We start from the raw sequence: 15,821 nt of genomic DNA, 5'->3' as shown, positions 1-15,821 counted from the left end.
ATATACGAGTATACCTATTATAACCTACGCAAGCCTAAGCATACATTAGTCAATGCCTTCAGTAAAACGATAAAGATGAATAAATATAATATAATAATGCTAAAACCCACTCAAAGGTAAACCAAATCGCTTTAAAGAATACCACAAATCAAAATGCTTAAATATTATATATACACATACACATACACTTATTAACAAACATATACCTAATAATATATTAATTATAGTTTTAATGTTTAACGAGACAAGAATCAGGATATACGATGTGCGGAATAGTAACGCAAATTTGAATATTTACCAAACTCAGTAAATGCATAAAGATGAGAAACCAGATGAGAAACCAGAGCAGTATATAAACAATAATCGAATCTATAATTGAAGCGAATGAACATATACAGACACGTATACATATAACGAACATATACCTTTAACTAGATAATAAATTGACAATGTATATAGTATGGAAGGACATTTATAGATACATAAAATGGTGCTTTAGCTGAATTATAATATAATTACAATGTAATTATAAGACTTAAACCCGAAAACACACACACACAACTTTCCCTCGATTCATTTCTTATCAGACAATGGAAAATGAAATGCCCATTTTAAATTGAAACATATTTTTTACCGCAATTAATATGAGAAAGAGAACTCTATACTCAAGTGTTGCGACACGCAGCACAATTTTATTAATACGAGTGTTTTAAAGTGGATAACAGCTAAAGAAAGTTATACGACTATCACATACTCTTACCGATGCAAAACTATACGATACGTTTTCCTCCTTGGTTTCTTTCTTAAACACACTAACACTAGAACATACTACAGACATGCTTAACTTTTAAATAACTAAAATTTATATACTTTTACTAAACTAAATTAAATGCAAATTAAATACTTTTAAATGGACATTTTAAGGCCCTTTAGGGGGGGGAATATCACCCGGGCCCAATATTGGTACTTAACCTCAAAGTCATACATACTTACGTACATACATATATTTTTACTTTAATGTTTTTAACGCTTTTACGAGCTAAACTTTTAAATAACGAAACTATTACAGAAATTTTAAACATTTTCCATAACGCTTTCCTTATTACGAGTATTATTTAAAAAAGAAAAGAAAAAAACAATTTTTTAAACACAAAAAACAAAATGAAAATGAGAAAAACAACATATGAATATGTTGATTAAAAATATAAGAAATTTAATGTATCAATGAATTGAATAAAACGAAATGTAATGGAACCAAAATCGAACGCTTCCCACGCAAAACCGATAATATTAAATTTTAGCAAAGTAAAAACTAAAGATGAAAATATGCAGAATACATTAAATATTCGAGTACTAAATGTATTTTACAAAACTATTAATAAATCACATGTTAATCTACGTTTATTTTTAAGCGATTCCACAAACACACACACAGACACAGACTCATAACTATAACTCAGTATATTCATGCATAGAAATCATATTTTTAATGTCAGCTAAGGTGAAAAGCAGTTACATATACAGAAATACCAATTGCCTACTCTATATCTATAAATTCGGCGATATCTTTACAATTTACCATTTACCATTTACCATGCCCTAACTAAACTAAACTAAACTATGCTAACACTACTTCTAGCTATATTTACGATGAATATTTTTAGTGAGTATAATTATATATACACATATATGTATACTACTCGTATACTTAATACAACATTGAAGAAACAGAAACACAAGCGACATGTGAGACACATTTTGGGGGAACATTAGCAAAAACCATTTGCAAATTGAATTTTAAACGTAACAAACGTGTTAAAAAACAAAACAAAGCATAAACCAATACAAATGAATTATTAAAAAGAAAAAGACAAATGATTAAAACACGCAATAAGAACGGTTTTTAAAAAGACTATTATACAGACATACTATTATTATATATGTATACTACTTACACTATATATACACAAAGAAACCAACAAATGAACAACAACAAAAAAAAAAACAGACAAGTAATAATAATAATAATATTAATAATAATGATGATGATGAACATTACTAAGCTTTTAATGCAATAATCAAGTACCATATACATATATTTTAATAACAACCAACAAAAGAAAATGAGAAGAAGATGAATATTTGAATATGAGTACTCGAAACTTATACAAGCTATTGCAAGTTCATATTGTTAAAAGTATATAGCAAGGTATTAGAATAATACACTATAGTACTTGGGGTATTTCAGCTTCATCATTGGCATTGGGCATTGGCTTACCAAAAATCTATGTCAAAGGGAACTGTTCTCACCCTAATTCTAATTGATTTTCCCACCTTATATAGGAATATAAACAAAATTACTGCAGTGCCATTTTAAATAGCTTCCGATAAGTAAAAATATTAATATTATATACATACTATATACATGCATACACATAAACACATACAATACATGATAAAAAAAAAAAACAAATACGTACATACCTAGTATATATACTATATAGACATACACACACACATATATATATATATACCTATTTATGTATTTAACAATTGTTATGAGCTAAAGTTCAAATTGCATTACAGTTATTATGAAAGACAGAGAAACAACAAACAAACAAAGCAAATGGAACAAAGTTGAACATATTTTGAGTGCAGAAGTTTTTTGAATTTTTTGATGCTTTTTTCTACGGCATTTTCAAAATGCTTGAAAGCGCAACCCACATGAGGCATAAGTACATCAATCAATGTATGTGGTTACATCCATACATACATACATACATACATAGATGTGTACTAGGTTCTGTAATCAAAGCAGATAATAAACAAATAGTTAGGTATATTAAACAATTAACAAATCCCAATATCTATTAATATCAACTAACAAAGATTTTTAATGATTGAAGAAAAACCAAAACGAAATATGCGCTTAAAGATTAATAATAAAAAAAGAGGACAGGCTAATAATAAATCATAAATATTATACTGTATGCATTATGAATTAAATTAATTTTATCTAAAATATATATATGTGTATGTAAATTCACCCCATACTTATTAAAGAGCTTAAATCGAAGACAGCAAAAAACAGCCGCAGTAAGAACTATAATAATTGTTAATAAGTATTTACTTGCCTCGACAGCAACAGCAATACCAAACAATAAATAAACGAGAAACGAGAAAAATAATTAAACGATCAGGTGTGAAAAATAACACGAATTCCCTTTCCATGTAATATATAAAAAAAAACAAAAATCAAGCAACTCAATTGAGATTCTGTTTTGTTAAGTGGATAAGTTGAGAATCAAAAGCAAACTTTAAAGTAAACAACAATAATAATGACTGCTAAAACTGACAAATAGATCATACAAATAAAGAAGAAGAAATCTTGATAACTATATACATACATATACCCTCAAAGAGTCGACAATATATAAGCCTGTAAATGAAATTACATAGTTAAACACAAGACATAACACAAACATAAACATAAACATTACGCTGAATATGCAAACTAAAAGTGTATTGTGTATATCAACATGAACAAACAAGAAGGAATAGATAATAAAGGACACACAGACCAAAATACAAGTCTAAGCCATCAATTATTCCATTATGAAAACACGCTTTCTGCTTTGATGATGTTTTACAAATACTCGTATATTTTGGTGCTTACATATTTAATAACTTATCAAGTGCGCATGACACATACATACATACAAATACAACAATTTCAGTTGCCATAAACAAATTCCATGTCCCGCCCTATACACAAATGATCCTTACCAACTAACACAGAACATACAAAAAAGGCGCTAGGACTAGTTCGACCAAGTGCTGACCAAATTCACTGAAGTTCACTGTGTGCAATCTATTTATTCAGTCTTCTCTTGGCAAAGATTTGATAAATGCCCAAGCAAGCAGACAGCGTGCCAATCGATCCCACCTGGAAGGTGGACAGTTTGCCACCCCACAGATATCCTTTGGGCAATGTGCTGACTGCGTGCACAAAATCCAGTGAAATGCGGACTACGGACATCAGTTCCAGCCGATGCTTAGCCAAGGACTTGGCGTCAATATTAGTAGGGCTAATGAAAAGAGAGATCAAATTAAATAGATTCGAAAATGAAGAGAAATGTCTATTTACCTGCTCAGCTGATGACTGCGATTAAGCTTCTCCTGGTTCAGCCAAAAGTTGCGAAGAGTTCTGTAAACCAAATGAAAATAAATTCAACTCTAAACTGAAGCATTTATAACTGATAAACCTACCGCATTAGATTCAAGTAGACCGAGAGCACCCAGAATATCGAGTTGACATTGTCCCATTGGTCAGCATGCTTAACATCCACAATCTTATGCTCCGAGAGCCAGCAGATCTTCTCGATGGGATAGTAGAGCAGGTCCACAACATTGGCAGTCACGCCCAGCATGGCCATAATGCGATCCGGCTCATCCTGTCCCAGTCCGTACTCGAGGGCATACTGTATCATGGGAATATCATCGATGAGTCGCAGTGTGGCTCTCGCTCCAGATATCTTCGAGCTGGCGATGGCATATCGTTTGGCCAAGTCCGGATTCCGCTTGGCATGATAGCCAGCCACAAGTTTGGCGCTGTAGCACAGTGCTTTCATTACCTGCGACGTAAAATATGTTAATAAAGAGATTAGTAAATTATACGAACTTTACACGAACAGCTTAATCTTACATGCGACTATTTACTTGACCCTATTTTTATTTGCACTTTACTGCAATTTATGAAATTGCTTTCCAGTCGTCACAAACAGATAAAAAATGATCAGTGATAAAAAGAATACAACGAATGCTACAAACATCTTGACAGTCGTTCCTTCCACACTCGAGTGTTGCTTGGCGTCGTCGGGGGAATTCTTTTTATTCTTTTATGTGGCAAAGACAATTCAATGTTTACCTTGGCCTTTATTAATATTTTAAGGTGTTTGCTTAGGGTTTGTTGGCGTTGTTGAGAAAGCACTCCATAAACGGCAGTTTAATAAAAAATGTGGTAATTAAAACAATAACCAATCAATATACTACTATTCTGAATTACTTTTCGATGGCCATTTGCCGTTATTATCATGGTTACCATGGACATTTCATTTATTAACCTTTCTCCCATTGCCGATGATTCTTTTCACTTCTTCGCGGGTTAACGTTCTGTCGGCGCTAATCTGCAGCATTATCTGAACTTCACGCTTGGTTAGAGTCTATTAAACATTAACTGCAGATAGCATCAGACTGATTGCAGAAATACCATAAGAAAAAGTAAGGCAAGGTTCAATAATGCCGCTCTTCCGACTTCGTTCAAGGTTTCGCGGAACAACAACAAACCAAAAGCTACAAGCTACAAGTCAACATGAAAAACCTGTTGGAGCGCTATTTGACGAACCTATCAATAGCGCCGCATTTAAGTTGCCACGCTGCGTTTTTTAAAACACATTTATTTACTTAAATAAATTAATATTTTAATGGTTTTTAAAATATGTACATAACTGTAAATTGCTGAAGCTTTAGCTTACCTTATCACGTCCGCCATAGGAATCAATTATATCACAGAATTCGTTTACAAACTTTGTTGTGCTGCCCATTTTTTAATGAATTTAATTGGAATATACGAAAGGTGTAACTGCGATAACAAATAATAACGAAAATGCAGGTAAAAACTGCCGCGCGAACTGATGCACGACACAAACACAATAAAAACTGCTATCACTTTTCGAACAGCTGTTGCTTCAGTGCGCAACACTAACGGCTTGGCGTTGCACAACACTATACCGCAATGTAGTGCGACCATCGCGGTATTCGAAAATACCGTTTGTAGCCAGTGGTTTGTGGTATATTTTGAAATTGAAGTTGCGGTCACACGAAGCACGGATGCTTTAGTGAGTTGCAGGACGGGATTAGGATTCGGATTCGGATAAGGACACACGTATCAAAAATATGAGTTTGCCGAATGCGAACATCAACAACAATCATGCATCATCGCCTGTGTACAGCAACAATAGCACCAATAATAGCAACAAGTCTGTCATAAAGAAAACATCGAAAAACGATCTGATGCGGGCCGCCGTTGGTTTGCTTCTGAAGCAAAAGAATTACGTGGTAAGCAAGGATGCAAATAAAAGTTCCAAATTAAGCGTTTATCACATTTCCATTTGCATTTGCAGGGTAGCGAAAAGTTTCGCAAATCGGATTTTCTGTTGCTGCAGAACAAGAGTCAATTTGCAGTCAACAAAATGCTGGACAACGATCTGCATGGCGGCAACAGTTTCACTTACTCCAACGTTCAAGTCATCACCAACAACCAGCACATGGTCGACCAGCAGTTCGAACGCTTCTCCCAGTTTGTTGAGGCACAACCCGAGCAGCTGCGCCTGGAAATGAAACGTTTCTACGCTCCCATGCTGTGTCATCTGTACCTGGAGCTGCTGAAGGCTCGCGAATCAAAGGGCGCCGTCGAGCTGCTGAAAAAGTACGCACACCTCGTTGCGCCTGTCGATCTCTACGACGCTCCGCTACCCACGAAGATCAACGGCTGTTCTGTGACGAGCGAGGCGCAGTTGGCGGCCGCTTCCGAGTGCCACATTCGCTTTGCCAGCGAGGCACAAAACACCGGCGACACAGAGCTGGATTACTTTATGAAACTAGTACAAATACTCTCGGGCTGCACCAAGCTGGAGACAGCCGAAGCAGATGCCACTGTGGCGCATTTTCGCGCCTCCAAATACGAACTGCACACAACGGCTCAGGTGGTGGACAAGATTGGTGCATACTTGCAGGGACGTGGTCATGTGCTCATTATGAATCTGCTCTACACCTGGCTGCACATTCACATCGTCGACAACGATCAGCGGCTGTTCAGCGAGGATCAGCTGTTAGGCATTAGCGAGGAATTGGAACCCATCGATGGCTACGTCGAAGTGACGTCGACGTCCAACAGCCGTAGCAGTGAACACAACAGCAAGTCCAGCAAATCGGGTGCCAAGAAACGCGCACCAGAAGAGCCCATCTTCAAACTGGAGGCAGATGTCAAGACGGAGGAATGTGCCACGCAGCCGACGGCTTCGGATAAAGCAAAACTCAATACGGATGCCTGCCTGCAAACACTTAAGACTTCCGCCACACAGCTGCTCAAGGCTCAAGTGGAGATTCCATGTTTCTACAGGATTAGCGAACGCTCGCGGGGCCTCACCTCGGCCCATGTGGATGCCAACGAGTGCCACATGCTGGCGGGCTTCGACAACTCTGCGGTGCAACTGTGGCAACTCAACCAGCAGCGTTGCAGAGGCAAAAGTTTGTACCGCCGAGCGCCACACTCGCAATGCAGCTGGGAGCTGAACAATTGCCGTGACGACGAGCAGCCAGAGGAGGAACTGGACAGCGACAGTGAGGAGGCTGCAGCAGCAAAATGCAGCGCCGAAGAGCGACGCGAACGCCAGAAAGCGCTGCGTAACAAATATGCAGACAACTCCTTGTAAGTCTCTAGAAGCATTCACAAGTAATCCTGTCATTAATCCTATGTGGTCTTACAGCAACGAGTTTGGCGGCCTCCAACTGCGTGGACACACTCGTGGTGTAACCAGCGTGCGTTTCTCGACCCACTATCCACTCTTATATAGCACCTCCAAGGATTGTACCCTGCGGTGTTGGCGAGCTCACAATTTGCAGTGTGCGGCGATCTATCGCAGCCATAACTATCCCATTTGGTGCTTGGATGAGAGTCCCGTTGGCCAATACGTTGTGACTGGCTCCAAGGACTTAAGCGCTCGCTTGTGGTCCTTGGAGCGCGAGCATGCGCTCATCATCTATGCAGGCCATACCGAAGACGTTGAGGTAAGGAAGAAGCTTTAAAATTGTTTAAGCTCCTTAAACTGAATCATTGACGTTGATTAATGATCCTATCTTTGTGTTCACAGTGCGTCGCATTTCATCCGAATGGCAATTACCTGGCCACCGGCTCCGCTGATCACTCGGTGCGTTTGTGGTGCGCTACAAGCGGCAAGTTGATGCGCGTCTTTGCCGACTGCCGTCAAGCTGTGACTAGTCTGGGGTTTAGTGCCGATGGCAAGATGCTGGCTGTGGCAGGGGATGAATCTAAGGTGCGCATATTCGACTTGGCTGCATGCGCACAGCTGAGCGAGCTAAAGGATCATCCGAGCAGCGTCACTTCGCTGGCTTGGGGAGCACACAACCAACAGCTGGCCACGGGGTGCAGCGATGGCAGCCTAAGACTGTGGGACATCAAGAAACTGGCTCCCATGAGGTAAGTCGAAGTCATTTATTTGAAATCTCTTTATTTAATGGTGTAACTTCACAGCGAGAGCAGTAGTGGAGGCGGCGGCGGCAGCAGCAGCAGCGGGGCATACTCATCTTCGTCATCATCCTCATCAGCTACAACGAATCGTCTCTTAACTCTAAATAGTTCCTGCCAGCGTCTGGTCGATGTATTTTATGGACGCAGTAAAACGCTCTACTGCATAGGCACTTGAGGTGGAATTGTCGTTGTAAACGTAAAAGTAAATTGTAATTCGTAATTTGTTTTAAAATAATTTATTTGTAATAAGTCTGTATAATAAGTATTACTGTTACTATCAAGTGGAACAACGTGTTTTCTTCCTGTTTACGTCTTTGACTCCTCCTGCTTCTCCATTTGCTTCAACAAGTCCAATTTCACAATATATAGGATAGGTTCTTTTACTTTAATAATATACTAATTCGTGATGCTTTCAATCTCCATCGCCATCGTGTATATACTCGTATATAACTATTATACATACATACATATTCATGATCATCATCATCTGCATCGCTGCTGATTCAGCTAATGTGCTGATTAACAATAGATAAGTTGCATTGAATCAATTGAATTGAATTGAATAAAAATAGAAGTCAAATTGAATTCAATAGTTATCGACTAATTACAGCTGCTGGGTTCAACTATATATTGAATATATATACTCGTATATGTAAGTATCTGTATCTGAATCTATGTACAATCAAATGTATGTACTCACAATTATTTTGGACACTCGCACAGCCCATTGGAACAAAACATAATCAAAACTTAAGCTTAAAATAAATCGATTTGTGGATATTGTACAATTAGTTTGCAACCAGCCAAAAGTTATTTAGATGTCGCTTGGTTGACAAACTGTGATACATAAATGTTTTAACAAGAGGCTTAACTATTCGATTTTAGAACTTATGAGCTACATGCATAAATATGGGGTAAAAACATGAATAAATTAATTGGTATGCCGTACAAAAAAATATTTATATAGTTTGCCCATTAGACATGATAATTAACTAATTGATTGATTGGTTGACATATGAATTGTGTTTTCTTTTTTGCATTGTGGAACTTGAAGTCTGTGTTATCAACGATCCCATAAGATCATCGGAACAAAAGTGGGTGTTATAAATAACAAATGAGTATATGCATAACTATAATCCGATATCATTATAATTGACTTTGCCTAGCGCCTTTGCCGTCCGCGTATCAGCTGCAGCGCCTTGGCCATGAGTGGTGCCTTCTTGTTTCGCATCGGAGCCGCAGCTGATAAAAGAATAAAAATAATTGTTGAAGAATGTTTTAAAATGTAGTTGCTACTGTTTGCTACTCACAAACTTGTGCTGCATCGCGCGCTGAGCCAAGAACTCGAAGTCTGGCATCGCCCACCTTGGCAGCATTGGGCGTCACATTGGACAGCGCCGCCACACGAGCTGCTGGGGTGGCAATTAGCTTGCGATTGGTGCCATATTGCTCCTGCTTGCGTTGCACACTGCGCGGTGGCTTCACCATTGAGTCAACAAAAGCCAATTGAGTTTTCCGCACAGGCGCCTCACTGATTTTCTGTGATGCCTTTATGTTCTCGGCGATCGTGCTCAGCCTGCGTGCCTTTTCATCCTCGCATCGCTGTGAAAATGTATCACATTTAAATTATGTTTACGAAAACATTGGCTAATTTGTTGGTTACCAAAAACATTTCTCGCCATGTTTCCATTTCCTCGCGGCGTTGACCGCGATAATGCCGGTGCACATGCTGCTGCCAAAGCACATCGCTGTCCTCCATCAGATATGGATTGTACTCCTCGAAATTCAATAGCTGATGCGGTGTGGCACGCTCCAAGACGGGCCGCAGCACCTCAAAGGGCACGCCACCCGTATACTCGAGAGCTGTTCAAAAAGTGGCACAAATTTAGTTAAATAAGCATATCAAGTCGATGATTACATGTTGGGCATACCATCAATGTTCTTCTGCAGTACTCGAATACAGAGATCGAAGAGCGATGGCACCTGCAGAATTTGTCCGGTTCTGACGCCTGAGTAGATCTTGGTGCTGCAGCAATAAAGAATTACAGATAGCAAATGAAACGGTTGACAAAAGCAGTTGCAAAAGAATTTCATACCGCATTGTCTTGGATGAAATTCCAGCTGCCAATGCCTCCGATTCATTGATCCTCGGCGCCCTGTGGACACTGCTGCTGACACCGTGATTGAAGACCACATCCATGACCGTTTGGTTGAGAGGCATAGGTTTGTAGTTGTTCGATATGGTTGGCAGTTCGAGGGCTATGCTGGGATCCAATGGCTCAAGTTTAGCCGAGGGCGCCAGAAGTTCTGGTTTCTGAAATTTAAAAGGGAATGAATTGTAAACTCCACAGATAACTAAGTATGCTAGCTTGCTTTACCTTGGTGCTGGTGCTGGTGAGCCTCATGTTGCTGGGAACACTTGCAGTTGGAGGTAATCGCTTGGCTGAATTTGAAGCAGCGGCAGATGATGTGTTAGTTGCAATTGTTGGCGTTGGTTTGTTGGGGGAAATCTTCGGCTTAAGGGCACTCTTCTTGCCACTTAGCGGCATATTGAGCATGCCGAGCACATCATCGAAATTGGCGCCCATGCTGGAATCAAAGCCATCGGCAGTCTCCTTCTGCTCCACAACATCAGCTTTGGGTTTGCTTTTTGGTTTCTTTGACTTGGGCGACTCCTCGTCCAGTCGCTGTGGACTGCGTGTTCGCTTCGATGATGATGATGAAGATGATTTGGCTGACGTTGACGTGGAGGAAGATTTGTGTTTATCCGATTTGTCTTTGGCCACCTTTTGTTCGCTGCTGTGATGCTGTGATTTGTCCTGTGCAGTAAATTGTATCAATTAAATATAGTTTAGAATGTATTCCATTTGTGTCACTCACCTCCTTGCTCTTCTCGTGCTTCGACTTGGTGTGATCACTTTTATGGCTGCTGCTACTGCTGCTGTGATGTTTTTGCTTGCTGCTCTCGCTGGTGCTCTTGGCATTACTGTGGCTGCTAATCGAGTCCTTGGACTTGCTGCTGCTACTGCTGCTTTTCTGCTCCTTGCTGCTACGATGCTTCGACTTCTCATCGCTGCTGCTGCTCTTGTGTTTCTTCTCGCCTTCCGATCTGCTCTTCGAGTGACTCTTGCTGCTGCTGCTGTTGTGACTGTGGCTGTGACTGCTGCTGCTGGATTTGCTCTTGTGATCACTGGACTTGGGACGTCGCTCCTCGTGCGACTTAGAGGACTTGTGCTTTTGTGTACTGCGCGTATCCTCGGTGCCCGAGCTGTTGCTGCCCTTGTTTTCCTGATCCTGATCCTCTTCGCTGGAGCGTCGACCATTCGTCGAGCGATTCGAGTCGTCCTCATTGCTGTTGCTGTGGCTACTCTGAACTGTTGTCGGCTCCTCCTCGGCAGCGACCATCGCCTTCCATTTCGTGACTAGAGTTTTGGCAGCTACGCCGACCTCGCCATTGATCTTGCGCAGCGCATTCACCGTCTTGCCAATGCCCGTTTCCTGCAGGTGCTCGAATGTGATCGGCAGGTTAAACAGCTTCGTGATGCAGTGTAGCAGCTAAGGGGAGGCAGGTAGTAATGTGTTAGCCTCGGATTAAGCAGCAATGGCAATGAAATGAATTGTGGATTAGCATAAACTCCGAATATTTTTACTCTACCTCGGCATTGTTTTAGATATGTACTTTAGTATGCTAGATGTAGAACAAAAGATACGGCTGAGTTATACTCGGGAGAGGCAACATAAGCAGCTGTGCGCATGCATCCCCTATTTAAAGTAATTTCACCGGAAGTGAACTGAGTTTTTCCTTGACGGGTTTTCAACTACCACATAGACATCATGCTGGTATTGCAAGCATAGAACTGCGCGTACATCAGACATCAGAAGCGGAGAGTGCTCGACTCTCAGCTACCTGCTACCCAAAACAATTAACCCTTTTATGACCAAGAATTTCTTCCGTCTCATCAAATTATAAAAATATTCTCTTTTACTAATTTTTAAAGTAGTTTTATAAGGTTAAGTTTGACAGATGCAACTGAAATATTGCTGCTACTTGTTGTTGCTGTTATTATTTGCTGTTTGCTGTTGATAAGAAGTCGCTACAGGACTATGTTGTGAATTTGGTGAATATTAACTGAGATATAGGTGTTAAGGGAGAGGTATGACTAACAGACGGATAACTAAAACTTCTAGACAGTTAACTTCGTATAGTACATTACGTGATATACAAACACTTTCACTTTCCACTGACTTCTCATACCCTACCCAACCTTTAGATACCGGGTATAACAACTGTTTTCGCCACTTGCCTGGAGTAGGGGAATTACACAAGTGGCAGTAATGGCAGTGTCAAGAGAGGCCGCTGCTCTCGCGACAAATGCTGATTGGGTGGCAATTGAATGAGATGTGGAAGTGGAAATGAGGAAAATTGGGAAAAACTTACGCGTGTCTCATCCTCGTTGTGACGTTCAATGCTGCGTTGATAGTGGCGAACAACATCGGCCAGATTGCTGGTGGACGTCATCACTCTCACGTGTAGTGCGATATGGAAAGTGGGCAATACTCTTTGGGGGCAATAAAAAAATGGCACGCAGGCAGCCTCGGTTGGCAAAGTTTTCCAGTAAATTGCATAAAACAACAAAATGGAGGGCACAACAAACAACGCACACACAGCACACAATCACACACAACACACACGCGCACGAAAAGGTCTCCCAGATAGGAGCACTAGTGTCTCGATTGCTATGTTAAGAACATAACTGCTTTAATACTCGTAATTATTAGAGAGATTTAATAATTATTTCTCCACTCACTCGAACCGAACGAACTGTGTGTGACTTTTCACTTTAAGAGTTCGACGTTTGACAGCACTGAACAACAGCTGTACGGTCAATGTGTGTGTGTGATGTGAAGTGAGCTACGCACGCAATGGCGAGACACACGAAGTTGGCTGCGAAGCTCAGCTGTTTGTGACAGTTGGCAGCAAGTGTGCTATCGATAGATAGGCCAATCGATAGGCAATCAACAACACTACAAGTACTGCAGTGTTGGCAACACTGTGCCCATTTTGTTGTGAATTATTGTTAATTTTTTAATCTAATTTGTATAGATCGTGCCCAATATCATCCAAACGCGAGCGAGTTCAGCATGTGCCAGATGTTGTTATAGACGACAGTAACATAAATAACAAAGAAACAACGCGCGCCCCTCTCCCCCTCAAAAAAATAAGCAAACGAAACGAAACGTCTTAGAAAATGACCATGGGCGAGCGTGAGCCAACTTCGTCTCTCGTTCTGCCCGTTATACTGAGGCCTATTTTCACACAGGTAAGTTTACCGTGGGGACTGGCTGCCGTCGTCCCAGTTAAATGCAATGTTGCGTAAACTATATACTATGTGTGTGGTTGTGTGTTGTGTTGTGTTTACAGCTCGAGCGACGCGACGTTGGAGCAGCACAGTCGCTGCGCTCAGCGATACTCAAATCGGAGCAGAACAATCCGGGCTTCTGCTATGACCTCGTTGCGTCGATCGTGCGACGCGCCGATCTAAATGTCAACCTAAATGAGGCCGTCTTGCGTTTGCAGGGCAACATTACCGAGGCAGACCGTGAGTATTGTGTTTATAGATGTGAGTGTGTGTGTGTGTTTGTGTCTGATTTGTTTCTATTTTACGCACAGTTAATGAATATCGCTTAACACGCACCGAGGAACCGTTCCAGGAGCTGAATCGCAAGTCGGTGGCCCTTAAAGTGATACTCAGTCGCATACCCGATGAGATCAATGATCGCAAGACCTTCCTCGAGACAATCAAGTGAGTTTATTGCTCTTCTTCTGTTCTTCGTCTATTATAATTACTTGCTCTGCTTGATTACAGGGAGATCGCTAGCGCCATAAAGAAGCTGCTCGATGTGGTCAACGAGATTGGTTCGTTTATTCCAGGCGTCACTGGGAAGCAGGCTGTCGAGCAGCGCAAGAAGGAGTTTGTTAAATATTCAAAGAAGTTCAGCACAACGCTGAAGGAATACTTCAAAGAAGGACAGTAAGTGCGCCATTTAAGAGCCCCATAAATTATGTTGACGAATCAAGAATCGCATGAGTGGTTCATTCTGGCAGCAATAACCGTCAACGGAATTCCAAAAGAATACCAACAAAACAACAAAAAAGCAGCCGGTTTCTTTAATCGTCACGTATCTGGTTTCTTATCTAATAACTTACGCCCCGACCGGACTCGGAATGATGTCATCCCATTGTCGTTCCGATTTCGTTTATTTATCAATATTATCAGTTGACAATGACTATGTGGGTGTGTGTAGTGAACTGCATTTTAAATCAAATTTCAAATGCAGTTATTACCCATGTGATTAGGTATTTATTTATTTTCTTTGTTCAGTGAAATATTTTACGTGGGTCAATTATTGTTATGCTGCTGATATAAAATCATTAGACTTTTATTTATAATATTTAACCACCTTTTTTTCTCTTTTCTATTTACAGACCGAATGCAGTATTCATAAGTGCACTTTTTTTAATAAGGCAAACGAATCAAATAATGCTGACAGTTAAGAGTAAATGCGAGTAGAAAATTAAATGTTTTAATTAATGCAAAACTTAGTGGCATTTTAATTTTACGTTTAACTAACAATCTAACAACACACACACACAACACAATACAACAAATACAAGCAAAGAACACAATATCCACAATCTGCAAAGAAACAAAAATAAAATAAAACAAACCTGTTGTACTACAAAGAAAAACAAATTGATAAATAGGCCTAATGTATTTAAATAATTGTAATCACAACTAAATTCCAATGCAAAAAAGAAAACTACATCTAAAATTGAACTTGAACTTGAAGAAAACAAAATGCAAAAGCTAAAAACATTAGCAATTAGAAACTGAACACTTTATTCTTTCGTATTTTAGTCAATTGTGCGCGTCATTTGTTTGTTTTTCTGTTTTTATTTCATTTAATTTACAATTTATTGTAAATAATTCATACGTTCTCTGTTGGATCACACAACATGCGAGTTTTGTTTTTTGTTTAGGAGAAAAACGCGAACACAAAATAAATTTAATGTTAGTTAAAAGCGATTAAAATGAAAACGGAACACAGGAAATGTACTATGACAAAGAAAACAAAAACAAAAACAAAAAAAGAAGAGAAACAATTGAATTTTTAACTGTTTTTAATTGTTAGAGTTTGAAATTGATAACTATACATATATAAACAATACCACTTACTTAATGATATGTTCAATTTGCAAACAACAAGCGAAAGACAGAAGCAGAGATCGCCGCTGGCCACAAAGGAGCAAGCGAGCGAATGAAGAAAATTATTTTATTTTTAATAAATGTTATATGAGAAAAACAAAACGCATATTGTAGAAATAGTAAAACAAAAACGACAAATAAAATGTATTTATATTCCAAAACTTGCATTTCTTTCTCGCTAAACAGTCTGTCAACCATAACAGCCTGCTAACATTAACAGTCTC

General features: G+C 39.6%; 4 protein-coding genes across 4 annotated transcripts; 2 read left to right on the top strand and 2 right to left on the bottom strand.

Annotated features, from left to right (window-relative positions):
- Positions 1-3,639: 3,639 nt before the first annotated feature.
- On the bottom strand, positions 3,640-5,738 carry LOC117573420 (peroxisomal membrane protein 11C). Its single transcript, XM_034256626.2, has 4 exons — positions 5,535-5,738; positions 4,270-4,634; positions 4,148-4,207; positions 3,640-4,088 (listed from the first exon to the last, which is right to left on the bottom strand). The coding sequence occupies exons 1-4, from the start codon at positions 5,601-5,603 to the stop codon at positions 3,872-3,874; spliced, it is 711 nt and encodes a 236-aa protein (XP_034112517.1). The 5' UTR covers positions 5,604-5,738; the 3' UTR covers positions 3,640-3,871.
- A 117-nt stretch (positions 5,739-5,855) lies between these two features.
- LOC117573416 (transcription initiation factor TFIID subunit 5) lies at positions 5,856-8,888 on the top strand. Its single transcript, XM_034256622.2, has 5 exons — positions 5,856-6,117; positions 6,183-7,489; positions 7,548-7,848; positions 7,932-8,278; positions 8,333-8,888. The coding sequence occupies exons 1-5, from the start codon at positions 5,956-5,958 to the stop codon at positions 8,502-8,504; spliced, it is 2,289 nt and encodes a 762-aa protein (XP_034112513.1). The 5' UTR covers positions 5,856-5,955; the 3' UTR covers positions 8,505-8,888.
- LOC117573418 (transcription elongation factor B polypeptide 3) lies at positions 8,551-13,169 on the bottom strand. Its single transcript, XM_034256624.2, has 8 exons — positions 12,768-13,169; positions 11,210-11,884; positions 10,708-11,148; positions 10,426-10,643; positions 10,261-10,355; positions 9,993-10,192; positions 9,640-9,931; positions 8,551-9,571 (listed from the first exon to the last, which is right to left on the bottom strand). Exons 1-8 carry the CDS (start codon positions 12,846-12,848, stop codon positions 9,492-9,494), a joined length of 2,082 nt encoding a protein of 693 aa, XP_034112515.1. The 5' UTR covers positions 12,849-13,169; the 3' UTR covers positions 8,551-9,491.
- Positions 13,170-13,217: 48 nt separating this feature from the next.
- Positions 13,218-15,758, top strand: LOC117573421 (programmed cell death protein 10). Its single transcript, XM_034256628.2, has 6 exons — positions 13,218-13,360; positions 13,434-13,650; positions 13,752-13,929; positions 14,001-14,133; positions 14,197-14,361; positions 14,817-15,758. Exons 2-6 carry the CDS (start codon positions 13,579-13,581, stop codon positions 14,899-14,901), a joined length of 633 nt encoding a protein of 210 aa, XP_034112519.1. The 5' UTR covers positions 13,218-13,360; positions 13,434-13,578; the 3' UTR covers positions 14,902-15,758.
- Positions 15,759-15,821: the final 63 nt, after the last annotated feature.

The sequence above is a fragment of the Drosophila albomicans genome, chromosome 2R (assembly GCF_009650485.2).
Source record: "Drosophila albomicans strain 15112-1751.03 chromosome 2R, ASM965048v2, whole genome shotgun sequence".
Lineage (NCBI taxonomy): Eukaryota > Metazoa > Arthropoda > Insecta > Diptera > Drosophilidae > Drosophila > Drosophila albomicans.
The sequence above is the reverse complement of the archived record's forward strand: the minus strand, read 5'-3'. Positions and strand labels throughout refer to the sequence as shown.

Coding starts and splice junctions, on each gene's coding strand:
- LOC117573420 (XM_034256626.2), bottom strand. CDS start 5,603: ATGGGCAGCACAACAAAGTTTGTAAACGAATTCTGTGATATAATTGAT. Junction 4,635..5,534: donor CCTATGGCGGACGTGATAAG/GTAAGCTAAAGC, acceptor TTTACGTCGCAG/GTAATGAAAGCACTGTGCTA. Junction 4,208..4,269: donor GTCTACTTGAATCTAATGCG/GTAGGTTTATCA, acceptor TTTGGTTTACAG/AACTCTTCGCAACTTTTGGC.
- LOC117573416 (XM_034256622.2), top strand. CDS start 5,956: ATGAGTTTGCCGAATGCGAACATCAACAACAATCATGCATCATCGCCT. Junction 7,849..7,931: donor GCCATACCGAAGACGTTGAG/GTAAGGAAGAAG, acceptor TTGTGTTCACAG/TGCGTCGCATTTCATCCGAA. Junction 8,279..8,332: donor AAGAAACTGGCTCCCATGAG/GTAAGTCGAAGT, acceptor GTAACTTCACAG/CGAGAGCAGTAGTGGAGGCG.
- LOC117573418 (XM_034256624.2), bottom strand. CDS start 12,848: ATGACGTCCACCAGCAATCTGGCCGATGTTGTTCGCCACTATCAACGC. Junction 10,356..10,425: donor ATTTCATCCAAGACAATGCG/GTATGAAATTCT, acceptor TTATTGCTGCAG/CACCAAGATCTACTCAGGCG. Junction 9,572..9,639: donor GCGCGATGCAGCACAAGTTT/GTGAGTAGCAAA, acceptor TTCTTTTATCAG/CTGCGGCTCCGATGCGAAAC.
- LOC117573421 (XM_034256628.2), top strand. CDS start 13,579: ATGACCATGGGCGAGCGTGAGCCAACTTCGTCTCTCGTTCTGCCCGTT. Junction 13,930..14,000: donor CAACATTACCGAGGCAGACC/GTGAGTATTGTG, acceptor TTTTACGCACAG/TTAATGAATATCGCTTAACA. Junction 14,134..14,196: donor ACCTTCCTCGAGACAATCAA/GTGAGTTTATTG, acceptor GCTTGATTACAG/GGAGATCGCTAGCGCCATAA.